The 25,677-nt window shown below is 42.3% G+C and overlaps 1 protein-coding gene across 1 annotated transcript; it reads right to left on the bottom strand.

The window, feature by feature from the left end:
- Positions 1 to 9: 9 nt before the first annotated feature.
- Positions 10 to 24,517, bottom strand: LOC112152364 (nuclear factor of activated T-cells, cytoplasmic 3). The gene is made up of 10 exons (XM_024281897.2): positions 23,547 to 24,517; positions 9,947 to 10,604; positions 8,711 to 9,106; positions 7,162 to 7,324; positions 6,156 to 6,355; positions 3,665 to 3,837; positions 3,428 to 3,568; positions 3,298 to 3,353; positions 2,501 to 3,161; positions 10 to 489 (listed from the first exon to the last, which is right to left on the bottom strand). The coding sequence occupies exons 1-10, from the start codon at positions 23,617 to 23,619 to the stop codon at positions 428 to 430; spliced, it is 2,583 nt and encodes an 860-aa protein (XP_024137665.1). The 5' UTR covers positions 23,620 to 24,517; the 3' UTR covers positions 10 to 427.
- Positions 24,518 to 25,677: the final 1,160 nt, after the last annotated feature.

Below are 25,677 nucleotides of genomic sequence, written 5' to 3'. Positions count from 1 at the left end.
TGATCAAAGTCAAAGCTTCAAATATTTTTATTTTAACTTAAAACTCAAATCTTTTAGCTACACATCACAGCAGATCCACCTCAGCACCAAAAGAACCGAACATGAAAAGATGCGCCTGAACAGCTTTAGTTTCAAAGGACCAGACTGAGCGTATCAAAAATAGTTTCTTTTTTTAAATCAACTGACTAAAAAATTAAGGTCTTCTCTCATTTGTATGCAGCTTTGGTGCCTGATAGAAAGCTGCATTCAAGTCCAATCACAGCCCAACTTCACAGTGGGAGAAATCTTTGGTTTAAGTTCCTGAGACGGGCGAGGGAAGGGGGGCGTGGTGTCCCCAGTGCTGGGGCGGGGACAGCAGGCACTTGTAAATCAGAAGCTGAGGTCCTCAGCGGGACTCGGTGAGGTGGGGCGACTCCACCCGTTCTGGTCACAGGTTGGGCTCCACACAGCCGCTCAGAGCGCTGAAGTCTCTGTCGATGATCTCGTTCACTGAAGAAAGCAGCACAAACATGTTTGTTAAGGAGGCCTGAACTCCACTGCGTTCACCCGCCCTCCACAACGTGGGATCAAGCGGTCATCTTTAACTAAAAGTCTAAACTCGTGTAAAACGCTTCTGCATTTACACAAGCCGAATGTGGTGCTTTCATTAACTGGTTTAATGAAAGTGGTGCACAGATGGACCAGCGCCACACGCAGGAAGTGGCAGGGAGGGGATTCTTTTTCTTTTGTGTTTTCACTTTTCACCAACACTCATCTGCCACCTACAACAGGTAAAGGCTTAGCACGAAAAAGATAAAGCATAGTAAAACTTGCGAATCTTAATTCAGTTTTTTGTTTTGTTCCTATAAATTTCCATCTTGGTGTCAAATTAATCCGACCAGGCACAAACCGCAGCTATTAATTACTCCTTCCTGATCACGTTTAAAACGGTTGGTACTTCCGTGTTTTGAAAAGAACTCTACCCTCACGTCACTACCAAATCCAAGTCACATTAGTCACAGTGTTGTGATTCAGCGTGAAAATATTCAACCGGTTGAAGTTCCAGCACGTGATCAGTGAACGCCGATTTATATGTAGAGTCTGCAACCAGACTTAAAAACTTAAGCAGCGACGCACAATCACAGGCATCCCAGACGAAATTCGAATTTGGATAGACTTAATTGAAAGTGATCGCTTGAACGCGAGTCGACGCAGCTGGTGTGTTCAATGTGCAGACGCGAGCAGAGGTCCAGAGGACCGATTTCAGTGTTGGCCACGAGGTTGAAGCGGAATCAGGAATCAGCTTTAGTACGTGATGTTTTCAGTGACTCGATCAAAGGGTAGAAAAAAGAATCCAATATGGCTGCTCAACGCGAGGATTTTCACTCTGAACTTCCATCCATTTTCTTAACCCACTCTGGCTGCTGGAGACTGTCTCGGTTACTGTTCAGCGAAGGCGGGATACACCCCGGACAGGTTGGCAGCCTGTTACAGAATCCATGGAGCCGGACTGAGCCCAGTAGACAGCGTAGTGAGCTCCACTGCCCAAGATGCTGGTTCCTGGGCAGCGGTGTTTAATATGCTGACCCGCCAGCGATTGGCTGCTCGGGTGTGCTGCCGTGGGTGCTGTGGGAGCTCCAGCTCCATGGGCTTATTATGTTTTTCTTATTTTCATTAGAGAAATAATAAAAAGATCCTCCAGTTTTACTTTTATTTTTCCCCTCTCAGACTGGGGCACAGACAAACAGAAGTAATGTTTAAAATGCCTATCAGGTGCACCGCACTGGGAGAGACTGAGTGACGTGGCGACATGGTGATGTGCTAGCCTGCATCTCGTTCTCCAAAGCATATAAATCCAAGCAACTCGCAGGAGTTATACGACACCAAGTCTTTCATATTGGAATAGAGCTGTGAAGGAAAAAACTTTGAGAAAGATTCACCAGATTTGCTTCATTTTTACATTTTGCACTAAGCCTCTTCCCGCTGTAGGTGGCGGAGGTGCGGTAGTGCCTCTCTGCTTGTGGAAATGCGAGAGCTTTAGCTTTGATGTTCTTTGAATTATTGTAACTCTTCAACCATTTACCCAAATAAAGTAATTCCAACAGATTCTGAGAAAGGCGGCAGAAGCTCGGAATCAGCTGGAATCACGTTGTTTTCCTAGATGGTTGAAGAGTTCCAGTAGTTGGGAGAACGTATCACCTTCTCCAGTGTCAAAGGGTTTAAGTTGTTGGAAAAATTGCTGCTAACTTTGCTGCGTTCTTCCTGACGGCGTGAAAGGCTGAAGCTGCTCCTGTGAGTTTGTTGGCACAACAACAGATGTACTGGAGTCTATTCATAGATCTGTAGTGAAACGTGAAGCTCAAACAGCAGCAGGCGACAACTGGACACGTCTCTGTTTTTGAACGTTCTGCTTCCTTCATGCCTCAGTCACACAATACAATGAGGTCAATCATCTTCACTGAGGAACTCCTCATGGGAGGAGGACAGTGACAGATGGAAATCAAAGCTGGTTCTGACTCACCATCATCCAGTGTGATTTCCTGCAGGCCCAGGGATTTGGGGCTCGCTCTGTCCTCAGGCTCCTGCTTGATGCGCAGCACATCTGCAGACCCGGGAAGCGGGGGGGTCTTCTGGCAGCCAGCAGCAGGTTTGAAGGTACCCCCTATGCTCATGAATGTAGAATTGAGAGATTCTCCAGGGGAGGGGTGGTGAGGGGCGGTCTGCAGGGGGCCAGAGGAGGCGGCAGACAAAGAGGTGATCAGAGGAGGAATAGTGAGGTGTGGAGGAGGCATGGTCATGGTCTGAAAGGGAGCAGACGTCTGATGAGGGGCTGACAGAGGAAACATGAAAGACTCCAGAGGATGGGAGGAAGGAGGAAGATGATGGAGACGAGGGGAGGAAGACGGGTGGCAATGCATCAGGAGGTCGTGAGGAGCAAAGCATCCCAGATCCGGCTGAAGGTCCGGATCCTGGCAGGACGTCTGAGCGCGGGCGGCGTGCAGAGCAGCCGCAGCATAGGAGCCCTCCTCTTTGACTCCGGGATGCTGACGTCTGACTCCAGCCACGTAGGCGAAGCTCTGCATGAGGCTCTTCCTCCTTTTCCCGTTGGTGACGTAAAACTGAACGTGGACCGGACAGGCAGCCTTCTTGCTGTAAGGAGGGATCTCTGCAACAATGCTGGACTGAAACACACAACGTGGAAACAACCACAAAAACTTGATCTCAAGAATGTGAAAATAAAGTTTTTCCAACAGCAAAATAATCTTAGTTTGAGAAAATGCATCAGAGACGCTGCTCTCCTGCTCTGGTTTCACTCACTTCATTGCACTTCTCAGACACGAGTCGAGCTTCCATCTCCCACAGTGACCTTCCATCTGCCGGAGAACAGACACAAACATCAGTGAAACAGAACCAGATAAATCACAGACTGAGCAGGAGCTGGTCTCACCGGGCCCTCTCTCAGTGAAAAACACTCTGGACTGAGCAGAGATGTTGGATCCAGTGATGAGCAGCTCCTCTCCACCGTCCACAGGGCAGCTGGCAGGACTGAAGCTGTCCACCTGAGGAAGCTCCTGGCCAGACCGCTGGGCTGCAAAGCCAAGAGGTTTTATCAGACGATGTTGTCACAGAGGATGCCTTTACTCATAAGTTATAGAATGCTTTTTTGAAAGAAGGGCGGACTCACAGCACTCGACGGGGTTCGACGCCGTCTGAAGCCACAGCATCCAGTCGTCCTGCTGCGGCAGGGCGGCCCTGAACACAACACGCACCCGTGTGTTCTTCCGCCCGATGTCAGTCTCTCCTTTCTTCAACTCAATGTCGGCGTTACGCAACTTGAGGATCCCAGCGCAGTCAATGCTTTGAAAAGAAAAAGAAAAGAAAAACAGACTGATCATTACAGAGCCATAATGTTGAAGTTTTTCTGCAGGAGTGACTGCAGACAGCTTGAATGTGGATAAAGGAAGACGAAAGTCTAAAGAAAACTAAACTAAAACAGAGCAGAGCTCCAAGACTAAATGCTGAAGAAACTCAATTTGGGGAAAACTAGAAGTATAAGCTGCCAAGACAAATAGAAGACGAACAAATTTGCTCCAAAAAATTTTAAACTTTTGTAAAAACAACATGAAAATGACAAAAAGATGGTCCATTGCAGTGATAACTGTAATAAAACCCATGAATGATGTCTGAAAACGCAAACGTCAAATATGAATGTTTAAAAATGGTGGTAAATAACTAAATTTCTATCAATGATAATATTGCTAAGTTTAGTTCTTTTATTTAACCATTTATGTGTTTAAAGGATAACCAAACACTGAATACATTTTTTTTGGCTGTTGACCTCTATAAATGGGACTTTGGTCCTTGTTGAAAAATCCCAAAAGACGTTTGTTTCCTTTGTACTTTTTTTTTTCTCTCCTGCTCATTACATACACCAACACAGTAGCTGGCGCCCGAAAGCGCAGAGAGCCTGCAATAGAACAGAGTCACGCAGGAAGTTACAACATGTTTACACTTGTCACATTTTTGACAATTTAAAATAAACTTGTTTAATTCCTATTATAGGTCCTATTTGAATTCTTCCCTTCTCTCTTCCCCTTCATTTAACCCTCCAAACGGAGAGTTATGAAATAATAGTGTCTCATAATTCGGACGTCACTTTCGTTTCGATGATGTCATCAATAATAGTCAGTCCGCTAGCATTAGCGCGGAGCTCCCAGAATATACATAACAACATCAGTTTTATAACTTTAAAAAGGTCATGCTACAACAACAAGTCATTACTTCCATTTAAATGTAACCGTCTGTGCTTCAGCGCGCACCCACGTGAAGAAAAGCGCTTCTCAGCGCGGCGCGGTTCACCCTCGGAATGGAGGACTTCGTATCCCTCCGATTGGAGGGTCGGATTAAAAAAAAAAAAAATGTCCGGACACGCTTACACTAAAAATACATCTTCAAATGAAGTGGAAGGGAAGAATTCAGACTGGGCCATAGTCTAAGGCTGTCTGCGTTCTGCCCCCTACAGGTTGAAACAAGGTAGTACAGTTGAATTTTGTGATTGGTCAACAGGTGCTAGTCCCAGTCATCTCTGCAGCTCCAGTATAAAACCCCCGCCCATCTTTGAGTTTGTAATAGTTGGCTGCTATTGTGTTAGCGTTAGCGTGGCTTGTAGATATGTTGTCTTTGGTAGTCAAAAAAAAATCTACTGACTTGACCTGACTGGACTTGGAAGTTAGATAACAGGAGTCGAGTGCAATTGGCATTGACTCCAGAGAACTGTCCTGGTGATGGATGTGCAATGAATGTTTCACTCTGGATTGTTTGCTTAATACGTTCGTTTTTTGTAGCTATGACGCTAGCATCATTTTACCACTCAGACACGGGTTCCCTTCAGTTTGGACCATTAGCGTCTGCCTCGGGAGAAGATGGAGGAGAAAGTTCTGTGGAGATCACTTTGCTCAGTACCACTCTCCATATTGAAAACACAGAGAGGCTACGTTACCTTGAGCTAACCTCACTGTCAAATGGTAAATGGTAAATGGCGTATACTTGTATAGCGCTTTCTACCCTCCTTCGAGGGCCCAAAGCACTTCACAGTCACAGACCCATTCACCCATTCACACACACATTCACACACTGGTGGTGGCTCCGCTGCCGAACACTGGCGCCAACCTCCCCCCAGAGGCAATTCGGGGTTCAGTGTCTTGCCTAAGGACACTTCGACACATGGGTGGGCAAGGCGGAGTCGAACCCGCTCACTTCTGAGTATGAGTCGACCGCCCTACCACTGCACCACGGCCGCCCCGTCATATAAATACAGATTTAAACCACACCTCTCCCGCTCAGCCCGCCCCCTTTTTTTGTGGCATTTCTTCAAATCTGGGTTGAGAGAGGAGTCAGACTCCAACTGTCCCGTTGGGTTACCCTTTAAAGTGGGAATGTTTTGAGGAGTGGAAGGGAAATAGTAAACCGTCTGCTGGTATATCAAAAGCTCTAATCTTTCTAATGAAAGTCTGTCACGTTTTTAGCTGCTTAAAGTAAAGAACATGTAGGTTTTGAAAGCAAAGAAGAGACGGCACACCTCTTCCTTACAGTGAGTTCAATCACGCCATATGAGAGTGTGCAGGACAGAGCAGGACTTCAGCTCAAAGCCAGGGCTGTCCAGGGAGCCGTCATACCTGGCAGACATGCTTTTTTCAGGAAGCAGATGGATCTCCAGGACCTTGGTTCCACCCATGACTTTCTCCTGGCAGATGGTGGAGACGGTTTTTCCTGTTACCCTGTGCACCTGGTAGAAGGAATGGGGACGAAGGTGGCGGTCGTCTGCGGTGCCGATGAACAGCAGCAGACTGACGGGATGCTCCTGGTATCCACTCAACTGCACACACACACATGCTAACACTGAGGGCTGATGGAAAACCTGCAGTTTCATTCTGATGAAGGCAGAGATTATTGGACAGCAGAAAGCAGCACAGGATGGACTTTTTGTTGCCATTTACGGTCTATTAACCCAGTGTTTATGTTCTTTGATTTACTCTAACTTCTCAATCGTCAACACGATCAACGTAATCCCAGCAGCTCATGACGCTTTTCTCCTTCACAATCTGCTTGAAAAGTTGCAGTATGCTACAGATTTTGTGTTTCAGCGTCACCGGCGGCACCTAAGGTGTTAAAGAGTCAAAAACAAGCTCTGAATGTTTCAATATGGCGACAGAGTTGATTTTTTTCACCCCTGAACCACAGAATCTCAAAGAACTTTTATCTTTCCTGCTTCTTTAATCTACATGTGGGGTTTCCTGCTTCAGCTGCTGAGTGGGAGGAGTCTGTTCCCTGAAGCCTCTTAGCTCTCAGAGTCTCTGGGTTGCTTGTGGTTTTTTTAAAGTCTCCCGACGGGGAAACGTTGAGCTAAACGCCCCGAGCATCCCGGGATCCTGCTGTCCTTTAAAGGAGCCTAACCATGATTTTCTTATGCCTTTCAGAGTGAACTACATCCTTCATAGTATCATATATTACCTTTGGAACACTAAAAAAACAAATTATTTATGAAATACGAGTCATTTTCGTGGCCGTTTTAATACCCAATAATGTCTCTGCCGACTCAATCATTCCAGAATTTTAAAAACAACACAGCATGTTTGTCCGACTTGAAGGCGGCAGTCAAGGTAAAGAAGAGCCAGGACTTACGGTGATGACGGGGTGCCCCCCTGTAGCTGCTTTAATGGATCCTCTGCTGCCCTCAGTCTCGTAATGCGCTCGGTGGTAAGACCTGGGCTGGACCTCCAACTTTAGCTCCATCTGCTCGTAGTGACTGGGCAGCGGGAAGTCCAGGGGAGGGGGGGACACGGTCCTGAGGGACACACACACAGAACACCATGAGTCTTCAGCTTCTGCTTTAGGGCAACTGAACAGACACTAGAACGCACGCCGTCCCTCCTGGGGGGCGTGATGCAAATACGAACAGACTCGCAGGTTAGTGTTCAGGTTGTCACAGCAATGTTCAGGTCTTCACTGCAAAACCAGAAACACCTGCCTTCCCTTTATTTCAGCTCAAACAAGACTTTAACGGCCCAGAAAATGACAGTCATGTGATGAGAGCAGCTTCACACCTGTCACTCATTAACCGTCCACATGTCGCCACAGGAAGCACGCTCCCTTTCCCACACAGTTCAACACCGACGCCGTTTTGAAGCCGGGACGTCACAGGACTGCCTCACTGCTCAACCAGCAAAATTAGGCTTTTTTCTGGACGGGGGAGCTCAATTCCACTGAGCAGCAAACTGAGTTTAAGATAGATCTTAATCTACTGAACACACACAGATCATCTTCTATGTCCAGGTTATATGTCATCCTCAGATTTAGTTTTCTGGCCTGGACTACCTTCTATGCTCTCAGCAGCTTTCAGGTCCTGATCATCTCATGGCTTTAGTTGACCCTCAGCTTGTTCAGTGGTTTTCCAGCGTTTCTTGGCCTGATCTTCTCATCCTGAGGCTTCTGTTCAAGTTTCAGGATTTTCTTGTCATGCTTCTGAGAAGAAGCTTCCTCCGTCCTCACCGTTTCTGACAATTACCTGCTCACTTTTACATTTTTTTTTAAATGTTTTCTTCTATTTTAAATCATTTTTTTTACTTGTTTCAACTTTTTTGTAATTTTCATACTAAATTATTTTGATGAAATGTGCATTTTGAAGGTCAGTTATGATTGAGTGACATTCCGTCAGTTTCGGGGCTTCCTGCGTTCTGCTCGTTTCAAACTCTACACAGACTCAAGCAGGCACCAGCACACACACCAGCACGCGCCTGCATACAAAGACGTCTAAGCAACAGAGCATCTGAACATAGAAGCTTAACCCTTCTGCTCTCTTTGGGGTCCAGATGATTCCAACCACATATTGATGTGATTCCTTCCATGACAAATATGGACAAAGGTGGACAGGATTTTGTCTGTCATGGACATTAGTGAAACTCAGAAGTCAATGATAAAAAAAAAGGTTCAGGGCACTGTCTTGTGGGGTCCAGATGACCCCACTTTTAACGTAAACAAGCCAAGGAGAGGAGAAGGGATAAAGGACGATGCTTTTAAAACCAAAACTGTAAGTGATTAGCAGCAGCTGTGCAGAACAACAACCACAGAGCTGTGAAGGAATGTTGTCACATTAACCAAAAAAGAGCTCCTGCAGGATCTTTACAGGACGGCTTTCAAACAAACAAACGTGATAACAGATTTAAATGCAGACCTGAACAGTGGAGGGTTTCCAGGTTTGGGCTTGTTCCAGCTGAAGTGGGACGGCACCTTCAGAAAGAGTTCGGCGATGCCCTGCTGTTCCCGGCCGTCCTCTCCGGGAGGATCCTGGTACGACTCGACGACCGCGTCTCCTGCACTGTTCAGGAGACCAAACTGGTTTCCTGTTTTCCTCCTGGTCTTTGAAGGGACATCGAGCTCCGGGTAGCCAAAAGTCAATGGAGGCCCAAGGGGAAAGGGCCTTGCCAACCAGGTGTCGTCTGTCACGCTGCCACGTGGGGAGGTGCCTGGGGTGGGGCTGGCAGAGTGATGAGGAGAGGGGGAGCGAGTGTGGGGGTCAGCGCCGGAGTGGCGTCTCTTCCCACATGGGGAGGAGGGTCTGGATGATGGCCTGAGAGAAAAAAAAGGAGAAGCGTTACTGTTCAGTAGGGCTGTGTATCGGCTAAAGTCCGGCAACACGATACGTATCGTATTACCATGCTCATGATACGATATGTATCGTGATATATTCCAAGACTGTACCAGAACAATTTATCACAATTTTAGAGTATAACTAAAAAAAAAACCTCTACCTAAATTTTAATTTATTGTAATAAAATTGTAAAACTAATGATCAAAACATTAAACACTGGAAACGAAGCCCAACACTACTCATTTGAAAGTTTTTCAGCTTCTGTTTAGTCAGATAGAAACTGAGATCACAGATCTCTTCTACAGAGGGGTCCAACGTGACCAAAGGAGAAGCAGCAAACACCCACAGGAAAAAGAGATTTTTAATCTCAACAGGACTTCCCTGGTTAAATAAGGGTAAACAAAATAAAATAAATAACATCAGGAGCCGTTATTGACTGGCACATCACTACACCACTGCAAACTTTCAAAAAGAGACTTGTTCTCTCTTAAAACAAGTAAGCATCTAGAAACCTCCTGTTAAAATTGATATTCAAATGTTTAATTATTATTATTTAAATGTTTTAAAATGTTAGAATAAGGAGGAACTTGCACTCTGGGGCAACAATTTGACCTTTATCTTTAAGACTTGCCTATTTTAGCCGCAGAAACGAATTTGTTTTAAACTTCTGCTTCTCACTTTCATGAGCTTCTTGCACCACTGATGCGGTTCAAGTTCACCCTCAGCTGCAGCTTGAGACTGAACTGAAAAAGCTCCACCTTCAAACCTTGTTTGAGACGTGTGCTTTGGGGGTGGAGTCTGCGAGAAAGGAGTCCTTACCTGGAGTTGGGCCTGCAGTTCAGCCAGCTGTCCTCGGTGACACTGGCACGAGGCGAGTGGCTCGGCGACTGCTGGGGCGACAGTGACGGGCTGAAGGCTGAAGGGTGCTGGTACTGCTGCTGCCACAGCTCCACCCCAAACGCCCCGCCCCCACAGCCCGGCGACCCCAGAGGTGACCCGGCTGGAGAGCCAATAGCCAGAAGAGCAGCATCACTGAGGTCTCCCTCCACATCGTCGGAAACATGTGAGAAGGACTCACAGGAGGAAAAGTCTGACACCCAGCTCTTGGAGGAGAGGCTGCTGCAGGGACTAGGGCAGAGCGTCGTGTCCCGATAGCTGGGGTCCAGAGGCAGGTACAGCTGACCTCTTGGCCAAGATGGCTCAATGTAGCCCCCTTCTGCACCTCCCATTGCAAAAAGCTCATGGCTAGAGGCAGATTCCACAGGATTGTTATGAGTAATGGAGGTGATCTGTATGCTGGGGCAGTCGAAGGCTCTGGCGGTCTCCTGGAGGCCATAACACGGGTCCTGGGCTTGATAGTCAGCATTATGATAGCTCGATCCTGCAGGTAAACATGGGGGGTAGTCCTGTAGGTCCTGCAGCTGCTCAGCCAGACCCTGCGTGGAGGCTGGAGGAGTTTTCACGCCCAAATCTGGAGCTGTGGGGAGGAGCACATCAACCAAAAGCAAAGTCAAATGTGGGGCAAGTAAACTCTGTGTGTGAGTGTGTCATCTATGTGGAGACATCATACAGACTGACTGAAAAGGGATGTAATGCTTCAAACATCAACCATCTCCACCTACAAAAGCTCTCATAACATCAGGACTTTTTCTCAGAGGATATTTCAAGAGATGAAGTTCAGCATCACAGTCTCACCCGCACATTTGAAGAGACGTCTTTTACCTTCATACATCACACAATCAATAAAAATGTGTTCATAGAGAGCATGAGTCAGAACAGAAAATCCTTTTTTTTTAACCTGTAAGAGCCCCAGACCAATATTTCCTTAAGGGGAAAATGAGGGGAAATACCCCAATAAATATGGACATTTTTTTCACCTGTAATTCAAAGCAATATGTAATATTAAGTTGACATTTCAATTTGAAATTCAATCAATTAAAAAAATGCTTTTTGCAAATTACAATTCAATAAAAAAATACAATTTGGTGAACAATATTAAAAATAAACTATAAAAAATAAAATCAATTGCATCTGAAATCATTTTTGTTTTTTTATTCCATAAATAAATTGAAAATCCATTTCACAATTCAGAATTCAAAATGCAATTTGGTCATGACTTTTTTTTTTATTAATTTGGCAATTTACAAGAAAATATAGAAAAAATAAATTTATTTTAAAGACCCACTCCAATGAAAATGGTTTTCTTGGTGCTTTTAACATGTTGTAGCATTTTTCTCTTGATGACAAGACATATATAGAGAACATTAAAATGAAAACTAAATTCCTGAGGATTTTTTATTCAAATCATTGTGAATCAAATGTAGCTTGAAAAAGAGCGTGTTGTTTACAGGCCACAAGCTCCCTTCATGCTGGTGTCTCAGTGCACAAATGGCTGAGAGGATAAAACATTTCCATTTTGATCAAAGTTGAAAACATTCTTTTTCAACATTGATAAAACCAACTACTTCAATTTGTTTTTATCATGTATGAATCATTATTATAGAAGCTGATTCAGCAAACGGCAGATAAACATCAGAATGAACTAAAAGCTAACATTAGATACGGCTTCCTCTGAGCCTGTTTTCTGTCTGATAACGTTGTGAAGTTGTCAAAATGTGTTGCTCAAGAAAAGAGATTCATCGACTGTTAATGATGAGGTTTTTGAGGCTGTTTAAGGTTAACAGCATCTGCGCTGTTAGAATTATATGAACTTTTTCAGTTCAAACTAGTCATTGCTTATGAAGTGAAAAAGGTTCAATGTGGTACATTTACTAAACTTTATTAGTAATGCAAGGAAAAATTTAACCTTGGGATTGTTTTTGCTGCATGTTCAAACGGATGTGGTTGAACTTGTGGAGAAATACCGTATTTTTCGGACTATAAGTCGCACCGGAGTATAAGTCGCAGGGGCCAAAAAATGCATAATGAAGAAGAAAAAACCATACATAAGTCGCACTGGAGTATAAGTCGCATTTTTTTCAAGTAATTTATTTTACAAACTGGTTGAAAAAAACGATATTACATCATCCTGGAAGGTAAGTTATAACATTCATAAGTGAATAGAAAACAGGCTGAATATGTGTCAACACATATTCACATATTAGCATCATGAAAAAACGAAAAGGTGTAGCATTTATATAACATAACAGTTTTATTTAACTATAGCCTCAAGAACTCATCAACTTTGTATCTTTACTGTAATTAATTGCACGCAATCTCACTCCATATCACTAAATCCCTTAAATTCTTCGTCCTCTGTGTCACGTCTGAATAACTAAAGTAAATAAAGTAATTGCATAGATCACCATAAGAGGGCACTCTAGACTTACGGTCCATATCATCATTAAAAATTCGTATATAAGTCGCACTGGAGTATAAGTCGCAGGGACATTCAATCTATGAAAAAAAACGCGACTTATAGTCCGGAAAATACGGTAGATGATTTCAAAAAGTTCCTCATTGATTGGGTGCAGAACCAGAGTCAATGTGCTTTTTCCTGCACTGTTATTTCTACAATTAAATTCTCACAACCCAGTCGCGTTGAAGACAACACTTCACTGTTTTGACACCTCTGGGTTCCTGTAGTTTTTGTTGCCTTTCTTTGGTCAAAGAGTTGTAAGAATGAGGAGACCAGCAATAGCAACTAGACAACGTAACAAAGAATGTTTACTAACTGGTTGAAATGAATATTAATACAATTAATACTTTGTGCACAACTTTTGCAGAAAAATATGAATAAAAAAAATTAGCTTTACATTTAACAAGTCTGTTTTGAATATGATTTGTCTTTGTTTTGGATAGGACTCTTGCTTGTCTTATATATGAAACTCCACCGGTCAGCAAACTGTCAAAAACACGTCACAGGGTCACGGGCGCATGCATCGAGTTTTAAAAACATCAATTCAACTAAGTGATCATGCGTATTTATTAAGTTTGAGTATAATTAAACTTTTTAGAATATAATCGATCCCCTGGAAGGGAAATTACCTTGCTACCATAGCTCTGTTTAATATAAAAAAGATATTAAAAGCAATGTCCTGCTGGATTTTTTGGTTTGGTCCACCGGACCTGGAAGTGGTGGGGAAAAAAAAGAGCAGCAGACATCCTGCATATTAGGTGTAAAAAGTAGGGGTGTGCCAAAATATCGATATTGCGATATATCGCGATATATTAGTCCTGCGATCGATTCTCAATGGGTTCTCACCAAGTATCGATATTATATTTTCATTTGAAGAGGCTGTAGTGCTGAGCGTCTGAGTCGCGAGGCGGAACTATTTAATAGCGATGCACGCGCTCGTTCGGGAGAAGCACCGGCGAGATAACAGGCTCTGTAGCGCGTGTGTGAAGCATGTCTACCTGTCAGCATTTATCCTCCATCTGTAGGAGATCCAGCCGGTAAGAAGTGACTTTGTCTGAGCGCTAGAATGACATCGATCACTTACTTCCTGTTTGCTGTGGGAACTCGGCACCCGCTACGCAGTTGTTTGTGTACACTTCAGGGACCGTCGGAATTTTCGATTTCATGCACTTCGAGTTTTAACCTGCTGGTGTACGGTGTAACTTTGGTAAATTTATAATGTGACGTTTTCAAACAATTTAATTACTTGTTGCTAATGTTAATTTAAAGTAATTCTTAAATAAAAAAAGCAGGATTTGATGTATGAACTTAAATTTGAATGTAATTAAAATAAAGTACATTAATTCACTGTAAAATTAGGGAGGTTGCCAATTAATTGAAGCACTTAAAATTATATTTGCCATTATTATGTGTGTTTTAAGGTTTTTACCTATTGACTGCTGACTGACCAAATGGAAAATAGATAAAGATTGGAAAAAAAATCTCAAGTGACAGTCTGAGTAAATCAGCCTTCAATTTTGGATGCTCAGCCCTTTTCAAGTTAGGGAAAAGTGCACAAAAATTAGGTCAATTTTGAGAGAGGCTGTAAAACATTATATTCATCATCCTTTGGTGTGACGTTCTTTTGGAGGTAGATAGCTGTCGCCACTTGACTTATTTAATATTTGTTCTGTTTACAACAATTCTGCACTAAGTAGTGTCACTGCTGATCATGTTTACTATTGTTAACATTAAATCTGGCAGATAATTCCAATTCAATTGTTGTCAATGCTCGTCAAAGAGATACTGATTTCAGCAATGTTGCACAAAAGTGTCTTTAATTTGTTGCACAAAATAAGAAAAGTTGTTTAGTATGATTGTGTTTAAGCTAAAAAAGATAAATGGGATATATTTTCCCAAAAAACATGTTCTTCCATATAATGTTAGTTATTAGAGAGGGTTTTTACCAATTATCGCAGTATTGGGATATTATCGATATCGTGAGTCATGTATCGCGTATCGTATCATGAGGTACCCAGTGATTCCCAGCCCTAGTAAAAAGTCAATGTTTGTTAAAAAAAAAAAAAAGGGAAAGAAAAGAAAAGATGTTAATAAGAGAAAGATGAAAGAAAATAAAAACACTAGGGTAGTCAGCTGCTTCTGTCTGCAGGTTGGCCAGCGGCAGCGGCATAGAAATGGGAGGGATCCCCGCTTCACCGGCCAGTTTATTACTGGGACAGGCGGGGCAGGTGTGGTCGCTTAAGCCCCTCGACGTGTCCAGGTGTACCCCGTCTTTGCCCATCAATAGCCGGGACAGGCTCTGGCAGCACAGTGACCCCGACAGGGATAGCATGTTTAGAAAATGGATGGAAAATAACAAAAACAGCTAAGCTAACTCGGAGCTAAAGTAGGCTAACTGGCAGCCGATTGTAGCGATAGTTAAAAGGAAAAAGAAAGAAAAATCAGAAAAAGAAGAAAGTTGGGTGTTTTGATCTTATCGACGTATTTTTTATTTATGTATTGTTTTTTTTATCTGTCAGCTGCCAGTTAGCCTTCTTCAGCTCCGAGTTAGGTTAGCTTTTTATGTTTCATCATCCTCTTATTATTAACCACTTTAACAGACATGCACCTTATTGGACTTTATTATTATTTTATTTATTTATTTATTTTACACATAATGCGGCATGTCTGCTCCTTCTTTTTGGGCTGTTTTTTACCACTTCTGAGTCTGAAACCATCAGCTGATGCATTGTTTACATCATCAGCGGCTGTCGCCTGTCAATCACAAAATATGGTCGGAGGTCGCTGTATTATGATCTGTTTTATTCAATTTTGACCAGAGCTATGGCTAATCAAGATAATTTTCCCATTGTGGGATAGGTACAAATATAAAAAGTTCAATTTTATTTTATTTTAATAAATAAACTTCAACACACATTTGTAATTTGAACAGTTGATTTTTAGGGACTCCATGTTTTTGTCTGTTACCTCGTGATGTATTTTTGACAGTGAGTCAACAGGACAAATTTTGTATTCAAATGGTAAATGGCGTATACTTGCATAGCACTTTCTACCTTCCTTCGAAGGCCCAAAGCGCTGCACCGTCACAGACCCATTCACACACACATTCACACACTGGTGGTGGCTCCGCTGCCGAACACTGCCAACCTTTCACCAGGGGCAATTTGGGGTTCAGTGTCTAGCCCAGGGACACTTCGACACATGGGCGGGTAAGGCGGGAATCGAACCCACAATCTTCCGATCAGCAATCGACCGCCCTACCGCAGCACCACGGCCACCCCTCAAGACAAAGAAATGTTTTATTCAAAACAGACTTAATGTTGTATCCATATTTTCCTGCAAAGTTGTATACAAAGTATTATTTTTGTGCACCTCTTTGTCTTCATGGATATTGGTCCAGTCTGTGTGAAATCCAAACAAAGACTTCTGGCTGCTGTTAGAACATTGGGACCAGGAACAGAGCCATCATGCCAGTTTTGATATGTCATTTAAAGTTCATTTCTTTTAACTCCTGCACCGTACTCCTGTTCTCCTGCTATCTGTTATCCTTGGGAGTCATGCAGCTATAACTCCAACAGTGATCTGATGCATGTTCTCTTTTTATAGGACATAACATAATGGAACATTGACTGGGAAAAGCGTAAAAGAATGGCTTACTAGCATTAAAGGAAAGTCTTTCTTCAGCCATTAATTAGAACACATCCAGCTTAACATGAGATCAATCCACAGTAATGCATTCCAGCAGAAAACACAGACAGCTGCTGGACTTTATCGCAGGCTGCTTCTACAGCCTAAAACGGGGCAGTTGTGACCCAGAGGTATAGCGACCTCAGATTACAGGTTCCTGACCATGTGAGTTGAAGTTCCCATGAGCAAGACACTGAACCCCACATTACCCTAGGAAGCCATTACTGTTTGAATGTGTGTGTAAACGGCTTATACATATGGCGGCCATGGTGCAGAGGTAGAGCGGTCGATATCTGATCGGAAGACAGCGGGTTTGATTCCCGCCCATGTGTCGAAGTGTCTTTGGGCAAGGCACTGAACTCCACATTGCTCCTGGTGGTTATAGGTTGGCGCCAGGGTAAGGCAGCAGGGACAGTTCATTGTGTGAATGTGTGTGTGTGAATGGGACTGTGACTGTAAAGCGCTTTGGGCTTTCAAAGAACATAGTATAGCATGACAAAAGTATACGCCATTTACCAAAAAAAGTGCGTACAGGAAGGTGGGTACAAGTACACACCAAAAAGCTTTCCGTCAGACTGGTGTGAACCTCTCATACCCCCCTGGGGTGTGTTGACAGTGTGGTCTTCACCTACATTTACTAAAATCTCCCACAGTTATGAGCTGCTAAGCATGTCTATACTGTGTGAAGTACCAGCAGCAGCTGCACATTCTAAAGCTCCAGAGTAAATCTGGAGGCAGATCATCTCCCGCCGTTCAAACAAGTCCTTTGCACAGGTGCAGACAATACTCGCCGCCACTATTAATACTGCTCTGTCTGTCACACACTCATGCACTCTGTATGCAAACATGTCAGAGCTCCAACTGCTATGTGCTTTGCCGCTCACAGCTTCTTCATAAACAATACTGAGCGCGGCGGCAGAGGGGTAAGGTGTTACGCAACTGTCACCCTTCAATGGGGGGGGGCAACACCCTACAGCAGCTGGGTGTCACACTGCAGTTACAGACAGCAGGAAGTAAAACCAGCCAACATATAAGCTTGGTGTCATGTCTGTCAACCCAGAGCAGAAGATGACTGCAGCAGCAGCAGCAGCAGCTTGGTCTGCTGTACCTGTTTGTGCATGCACCCCCCCGCCCAAACTCAAATGCTGCATTTCCTTCCTCAAAACTTTTACAGCAGAATGATTATCTTAAACTTAAGGATTCATAATATTTGCTGATACTATTTCAAATACGTGACAGCCAATGTCTAAAATAGTATTCAACATTCAAACCTTTATTATTAGTATAGGGGTGTGTGTAGGGGTGGGCGATATGACGATAAAAAACCAGCTTACGATCTTCAAAGCTGACAATGTGTCATTTTTGAGAGATTGTTTTATCGTGATCTTCTATGAAAAGTTGCAAGAGCGAGAAGGCAAAAGCTTTTTGACTGCCTGGGACTTTAAATCCGAGCTGCTCCTCTTCCCCTTCCCCGGTGTGTTTTCTTTTAATACATTTGAAATTAAAATGGGAATGAATATAAATATTTGTTCAAAATAAAATAAAAAAAAAAAAATCATGATTTTCTTTGGGCTGCACGGTGGCGCAGTGGTTAGCGCTCTCGCCTCACAGCGAGAAGGCCCCGGTTCGACTCCCGGCTGGGACCTTTCTGTGTGGAGTTTGCATGTTCTCCCCGTGCATGCGTGGGTTTTCACCGGGGACTCCGGCTTCCTCCCACCGTCCAAAAACATGCTTCATAGGTTGATTGGTGACTCTAAATTGTCCCTTGGTGTGAATGTGAGAGTGAATGTGTGTGTGATTGAGGCCCTGAGACAGACTGGCGACGTGTCCAGGGTGTACCCCGCCTTCGCCCATCAGTAGCCGGGATAGGCTCCGGCACCCCCGCGACCCCGGAAGGGAAGAAGCGGTCAAGAAGATGGATGGATGGATGGATGATTTTCTTTTTTTTTGCCATATTGCCCAGCCCTAGGTGTGTGTATCGGCAAGTCTGGCGATATGAGACGTATTGCGATACATGCCTCATGATACGATACGTATCCCGATATATCTCAATACAGTACCAGACAATATTTACCTTTTAAATTATGACTTAAGAATTTTCTGAATATGAATGAATTTTTCACAAAAGTTAAATTGTAAAAAACCCGTTTAATGAACATTAAGCACTGCAACTGTATATTATAAACAGGTTGCTTTTACCCAAACTAATTCATGGTGTTTTTCTTTTGGTAATTTAAGAAATATTTAAGTGGAACACAAAAGTAAGACTAAACTAATGAAATAAATATTGCCTTGGCAGTATTTTAGATTGATACAATTCTCGCCAAACAAAATATTGCGATATTTCACTGAAATCAATATTTTCTTACATCCCTAATAAATCACACAATGCACATCAAAAACAACTTAAAATTCAAATAGTAGATATACCAAAGCCAAATAAGTACTAATTAGAACCAGAATGCAGTTCTAGTAATATTTTGTAGTTAATAGCTGTGAACGGTAGCAATCTATTTCAATCATCTTTGAATTCTGTATTCCTAAGAAATTTGAAGAAATAAAAACAAATATAATTATTACAGCACCACATTTGAGTCTGTTTCCTTGAATAGTCGTTTTATTTTACCAGGTGTGAAAAAATGCAAATATAGCTTTTGTTATCTACGACAGGACAATAACGTATTTGTCAGTCACCTGAGAGAGGTCTGCAGTGTTCATGATAAATATACCTCAACTGTGAGAGACAAAATGTTAAAAGAGGAAGTCACAATCTACAATATTTAAAGAATTCATTTTTCTACTGGAGCAGAAAATAAGTATTTAGTCAATAACTAAGTTCACTTCAAACATTGTAACAAAACCCTGGCATCAGTGACCGATGTCAAAGTTGTCCTGTAGGTTTTCACCAGGTTTGAACACACAGTAGCTGCTATTTGGTCTATTATTTCATGCAGATCTCCTATAGATCTGTGAGGTTTAGGGATGTTGCTGAAAAACACTGACTTTCAATTTTTAGTACAGATTCTATGTTGGATTGAGGTCCAGAGACTGGCTAGAACACTGGAGAACCTTGAAATGCTTTTTACATGGATTCTCCTTCGTTTTCAGGGTGATTTGTTTGAGATCAGTGTGGTGCTTGAAAATCCAGACATGTTTCATCTTAAGTGTCCTCACAGATGAGGTTTTTGACCGAGACCTCTCCCTTCATAGATCCATTCATCCTTTCCTTAATACATATCAGTCGTCCTGGTTCTTTTGCAAAAAAACAGCCCAAAAGATGGATGTTACCACCTACATGCTTCACAGTGGGGATGGTGTTCTTCCTCCTCCAAATACACTGAATGGTGTTTAAACCAAAGAGTTCACTTTGGTCTCATCTGACCACATGATCTTCTCTTAATTACCCTCTGCATCATTCAGATGGTCTTTGGAGAACATTGGACGGGTCTGGACATGTTCTGCCATAGTTAAGCAGTGGGATCTTTGAAGAAGTGTAGGATTTGAATTTGTGACAATGTTGTGTGTTACTATAGTAACATGTGGTGCCAGTTCTTCTCAGGTCATTGACCAGTTCCCCAGTGTAGTTATGAGCTCTTTCCTCACTGTTCCACCAGGTGAGATCTTTCATGGAGTTCAAGGTGGAAGAACATTGTCAGTAATGATACATTTCTTGTTCCATCAGTTCATCTCTTCAAGCTACTTGTTTATTGTATATTGGTTCATCCCATCTTGTTCAGGTCCATCATTTTCACCCGGGTGTCCTTTGACAGCTCCTTGGTCTTGGTTATGATGGAGAGGTTGCAGTGTGACTGTTTAAATTGTAAATGGTGTATACTTATACAGCGCTCTACTACCTTCTTGGAAGGCCCAAAGTGCTTTACAGTCACAGTCCCATTCACCCATAAACAAACACAATCTCGCACTGGTGGCGGCTCCATTGCTTAACACTGGCACCAGCCTATACCGACCAGGAGTGATATGGGGTTCAGTGTCTTGCCCAAGCACACTTCGACAGACGAGCAGGGTGGGAACCGAACCTACAATCTTCTGATTAGAGGTTGATCGCCCTACCTCTGCACCACAGCCGGCCCTCAGAGTGTGGACAGGTGTCTTTTATACAGATAGCCATTTCAAACAGGTGACATTAATAAAGGTAACAAGTAGAGGATAGAAGAGCTTCTTAAAGACGTAGTTGTAACTGCCCTAAAGGACAGATTCTTGTTTTATTGTGGGAACTAAATAATTCTTTCCTGAACCAGAATACAAATGCATTTTCCTGGCTACTTTGTTTACAATATGTCTTACAGTTGTTATGATCTCTATTATGATCATATCAAACCTCACATCTTTTAGTCGGACAAGCTGCAGAAGCCGTGACTGTTTCACTTTTTAGTTTTGCTGTACATGCAGTGGAAGAAATAAGTATTTGATCTCTTGCTGATTTTGTAGGTTTGCCCACCTAAAAAGAAATAGAGAGATTTATCTTAATGGCAAGTTCATTCGAACAGTGAGATAAAAATTAAGATATTCACTTTAAAATAATTTAGATAAATTGATTTGCATTTACAGTAATTCAAGTAAATGAGTATTTGATAATTTCCCCCGAAAAACTAAGTACTATACAGAAAAACCCTTCTTAGCACAGAGGTCAGACATTTCTTGTAGTTGATGATCAGGTTTCTGCACATATCAGGAGGAATTTTGTTCCACTCTTCTGTGAAAATGACTTCTATATCATTCAAATGTGGTGGCTGTTGCTTGGCAACCCTGAACTTCAGCTCCCTCCATAGGTTTTCTATAGGAATTAGGTTCAGAGATTGGCTGGACTCCATGATCTTGATATGCTTCTTCTTCAGACATTCCTTGGTTGTATTTTTTTGGGTCATTATCTTGTTAGAAGACCCATCCATGACACATTTTAAGCCTCCTGGCTTAAAGAGGTTCTCACTTAGGTACATGTCTCCTCCCACCTTCCCATCCACACCGTGAAGTAGCCCTGTGCTGAAAAACACCCTCAAAGCAAGATGTTTCCACCTCCGTGCTTGACCATGATGGTGGTGTTCTTGGGGTTAAAGTCAGCATTTGTCTTTCTCCATACACAACGGGTTGAGTTGATGCCAAAGAGTTTAATTTTGGCCTAATCTGACCACAGCACTTTCTCCCAATACCTCTAAATCATGAAGGTTTTCATTGGCAAACTTCATGTCAGGTCTGCATACGTACCTTCTTAGACAGGGGGAGTTTGTGAGCACTTTGTAAAGCATTCCCAATGGTTTTCTTGGTGACTGTGGTCCCAGCTGCTTTGAGATCATCAACTAATGCTGCATTTACAGAGGCTGGATGGCTCAGTTGGCTACATGCAGGACTGAAACCAGGGTTTATTTTCCAGGGGGTGCAATAAGCTGAATCCAGTGTGGGTCCCTAGGCAAGACCCTTCATGCTACTGCCTAACTATGTTGCCATTGTGGCTCCCACCGCAAGTGTTACAGCTTTGATGCGACCGCCGGAGTCTTTACGTAACTTTAAAAGTGCCAGAGGAACCTCCACTGCATTTGATCATGTCTGACCTTTGCGATCTGGATCCAATCTGTTTTATGGGGTTCAAGTTTTCGCCGGACGCTGGAACTGAGATGCAGCACTTTTTGTGGAGTTGGGGCTATTAACAGCTTAAATAATGTTATGCAGCTTATTGCGTAAAACTACATGAGTTTGGAGTTTCGCGAGGTCAGCAATAGAGCCTGTGGCTGCAGCCATCCCGTAACAAAAGGGAGACATCTGCTGTAGCTAGATCGCTCCCAAGTAGCACCTGGGCTATAGCTTGCCTTGGGAGCCCGGGGTCAGACCAATCCCTGTCCTCTGGCTCCAAAATGGTGGCGCCCGTATCAGGAAGCATTGGTGATGGATTTGGCACGATTTTGCAAGAACTGGAGGTAAGGCATTTTCTACGGGTGACGTCAACACCTCACTTTGTCCTTTGTTTTATACGGTCCCTGGTAATCGGATGAGGCAAGGTTTCTGGACAACTACCAAGAGGTCGGGCCATGAGGGCTCGAGGCCGGGATTTGAACACCCCTTTTTTAGATCTATTTCTGACTGTTCTCATGATCTTGTTTGTAGCCACAGACCTATAAGTGGATTGATGGTCATGTTCTTGCATTTTGGCCCAATTGCACCAACAGTTGTCTCCTGGTTTTGTAGTCCATTTCGGTCAACAATCTTCTCTCTTAACCCTCGTGCTGTCTTATGGGGTCCAGATGACCACCCTTATTGATGTGTGATCCCTCCCATGACAAAGGTGGACAGGATTTTATGTCTGCCACAGACACCAGTAAAGATAAAAAAAATCTTTGGAAAAAAAAAGTTCAGTGCACTGTCCTGACCCCACTTTTAATGTACACATGCCTATGATAGCATAAGGGTTAAATCCACTGAATGCTCTTTCCATTGTTGGAGAGTTTGGACAGATTCTGTGGAGAAGTGTCTTATCTGCAGGTGATTAATTCAAACAGGTGTCTTCAATACAGATGAAAGGTGAATTAGGAGAGACTGATTGGTCTGTGTGAACCAGAACTCGTAACTGTTACTCAGGGATCAAAATATGCATTTCTTTCATTGAAATGTAAATACATTTATAGCAATTCTTTAAAATTTATTTCATGATTTTCTTTCTCTCACTGTTCAAATTAGACTGTCCATTTCTTTATAAAATCAGCAAAAGATCAAATACTTCCTCCACTGTAATTTTATTTAATAAAGATGTAATTTTATTCTTCCTTTTGACTGTAAAAATTGAGTTTATGTGAAAATGCCTTGAAATGGTTGATATTCAAACCTATAAATACCCAGTTCCAACTGAGTCAGGTATTAATTTTAGTCTCCGAGTCTTTAAAATCTATTTATTTAAACTCCAAACTTTTATATTAAATGAGGTATGCCTGTGTGTGTGCTGAACTTTGTTTTTTATTCTTTTAATATAGTTTCAAAACCTAAACAAATGTATCTTTTGAATAAAAATTAATGAAACATTAAAATTGACTAACAAAAAGACTATATAATAAGTTTCTAAGTGTTTTTTAGGCTTTTAATTGACATGAAAACAATGAAATCTTTTTATGTTTTAACATTAATTCGGTCACGTTAGCGGAGAGTAATAAAAGTTTATTATTTTTCTTTTCCATGTCATTTGAGTGCAGCAATGAGTGTAAAACTCGCCGGTGGGTGTGTTTTACACTGAGTCTGACGCGTGATATGCTTTTATTTTTGCATCTGCATGACCTTTATTCTGAAGATTAGTCATGACAACTGTCCGCGATGGGCTTGCTAGCTCCTTTTTAGCTTTGTATCCTCGTCCCCGCGGCTGAAAGCGACACGTACCTGCTGCCTGCCGTCCGTCTTCCTCAAAGATCAGCCTGAAGTCCAGCTCCTCGAAGCAGTTTACCGCCGACATTGGAGTGAAGAAACGCTGGCGGCGGGAACCGCTAAAACGAGCTGCCTTTAAACTAACCTGTCGGACTCACTTCCATTCGAATAAAAGCAGAACTCCTCTAAGTGACGCGAGGCGGCACTTCGACATATCTATGACAAAAGTTGCCGACTACCGACTAAACGCCTCCTAAACACGTTTGCGCACATCGTAGTAGTTCACCGAAGAGCGTAAAAACTTGTTGATTGCTGTGTTTCTTCTCGGCTGCTGCGAGTTTTACTCTTCTCAAGCTTGATCCTTGTGCTACCTTCACGTGCCCTCGTAAATTCGAACACACCGATGTAATGAAAAATTTACAACTTTTAATGAGGTTAAGGGTGTACTCGTATTTATTTAATATAATTGTTTTTCATGCATTTAGCCTTTATTGTTATTTTTTTTTATTCTCAAAGGCTGTCTTTTGAACTACGTTTTTATTCGCATTTTCAATCATTTAACAGAGAAGCAGTACAGCTTCCTCAAAGCTAGCAGGATGACATTTCCATTGCACTTGAAGCAGTCATTGGTCCGCCCCATGATGACGTCAGTTGGCATTTTGTGTATGAGGCCTTGTTTAAAGCTCGATGACAGACTGGAAGAGCCTTCTGCCTGAATCTGTTCCAGAACTTTGGATTTCTTCAAGAAATTATGTGATATTATCATACCAGGAGCATAGAAATACTCCTTATTGGTTATAGCAGTTGGTATTAGAAGGTGGAGGAAGTCAAAACATTATGGAATTAAAACACAAAATTATCTTTTTCTTAAATTATTCATCTAAATGATAATAAACTCCATGTCTGATTATTGGACTAGACCAGGGATCAGCAAGCTTTAAGTAACAGAGCCATTTGGGCTTGATTTCTTCTGATCAAAACATAGGAGCCACATAGTTTTACTTTAGCGTTTAGGAAATTTTGATTTGCATTCATTAACTATTTTTTAAAATAATAAATATGAATTGTTTCTATTTTTGGCACAAACAAAAGCAAAAATATAAAAATAACCTAGCATCCCTCCAATTTTTTTATACATGTGACAAAAGCTCAAAAAAGCATTTTCAAAATAAAATATGCTCTGTGCCAAACAGGGTCACCTCAGTGCAGCTCTAGAGAGCTAGTAACCAATGTTGTGCAGCACAAGATAATGTGCTTTTAACTCTTAATAGATCAAACTTTGTTACAAAGTTTTTCTTTGCGTATAAAATCTGTGCATTCTTGAGGTAGAACTGAGCAAACAAGACGTCTTCAGGTTAACAGGGATGTAAAAACCTACAAGGTTTATCATCTATGTGAACCTCAAACATCAATTTATACATTTAAGTAATCTAAATTAAATTAATGCTAATTAATTAATATTTTTTTTTAATAATTGGTTTTCTTGTTTTGTACTTTTCTCCCTCTTTGTCCTCAGTAGTCTTACACTGCTGGGTTTTATTATTTTAGTTTGGGGTTGGACCATGGTAGTCTTCGTTTGTGAACTTTGTTTATTTGTTTTCTTTAAATAGCTTTGGTTAGCAGGGAGCTGCTGACTCAGACGGTCGACATGGCTGGGTCAGCAGTCTCCCCGACTTATTTTATATTTGGCCAAGAAGCCACCATGGAGAGATAAAAGAACCACATGTGGATCCGGAGCCGCAGGTTGGAGATCCCTGGACTAGGCCAAAAATTATCTAAAACTTTTCCAGCAGATCCAAAATTCTGCATCCCGAGTCCTGACTGTCTGTTAAAAGTACAATTTCATTTTTTTTCTACTAACATACAGTTTTAAATTCATATTTTGAAGCAACAAGTTCCAGATGTTCCACACAGCTCTCAGTCTGCAGAATGACTGCTTATTCCTAGAATTTCTAAAATTAGAATGGTGGCGAAGCCTTCAGCGATCAGGCTCCTCTTATGTTTTTTGAATTTTACTGTGTTTCAATAAAACAAAAAATGCCTCTGCAGTCAAACAGAGCAAAACTGTTTGGAACAACTTTGAGTAAGAAAACAATCGTGAGGAAAGTAAAAGAGACCAGTCAACACATGTATATAAAAAACAGTC

This window comes from Oryzias melastigma, linkage group LG6 (assembly GCF_002922805.2).
Source record: "Oryzias melastigma strain HK-1 linkage group LG6, ASM292280v2, whole genome shotgun sequence".
Lineage (NCBI taxonomy): Eukaryota > Metazoa > Chordata > Actinopteri > Beloniformes > Adrianichthyidae > Oryzias > Oryzias melastigma.
This window is presented reverse-complemented; position numbering and strand designations above follow the sequence as displayed.

Coding starts and splice junctions, on each gene's coding strand:
- LOC112152364 (XM_024281897.2), bottom strand. CDS start 23,619: ATGTCGGCGGTAAACTGCTTCGAGGAGCTGGACTTCAGGCTGATCTTT. Junction 7,325..8,710: donor GGAAACCCTCCACTGTTCAG/GTCTGCATTTAA, acceptor TGTGTCCCTCAG/GACCGTGTCCCCCCCTCCCC. Junction 6,356..7,161: donor GGGGGCACCCCGTCATCACC/GTAAGTCCTGGC, acceptor GTGTGTGTGCAG/TTGAGTGGATACCAGGAGCA.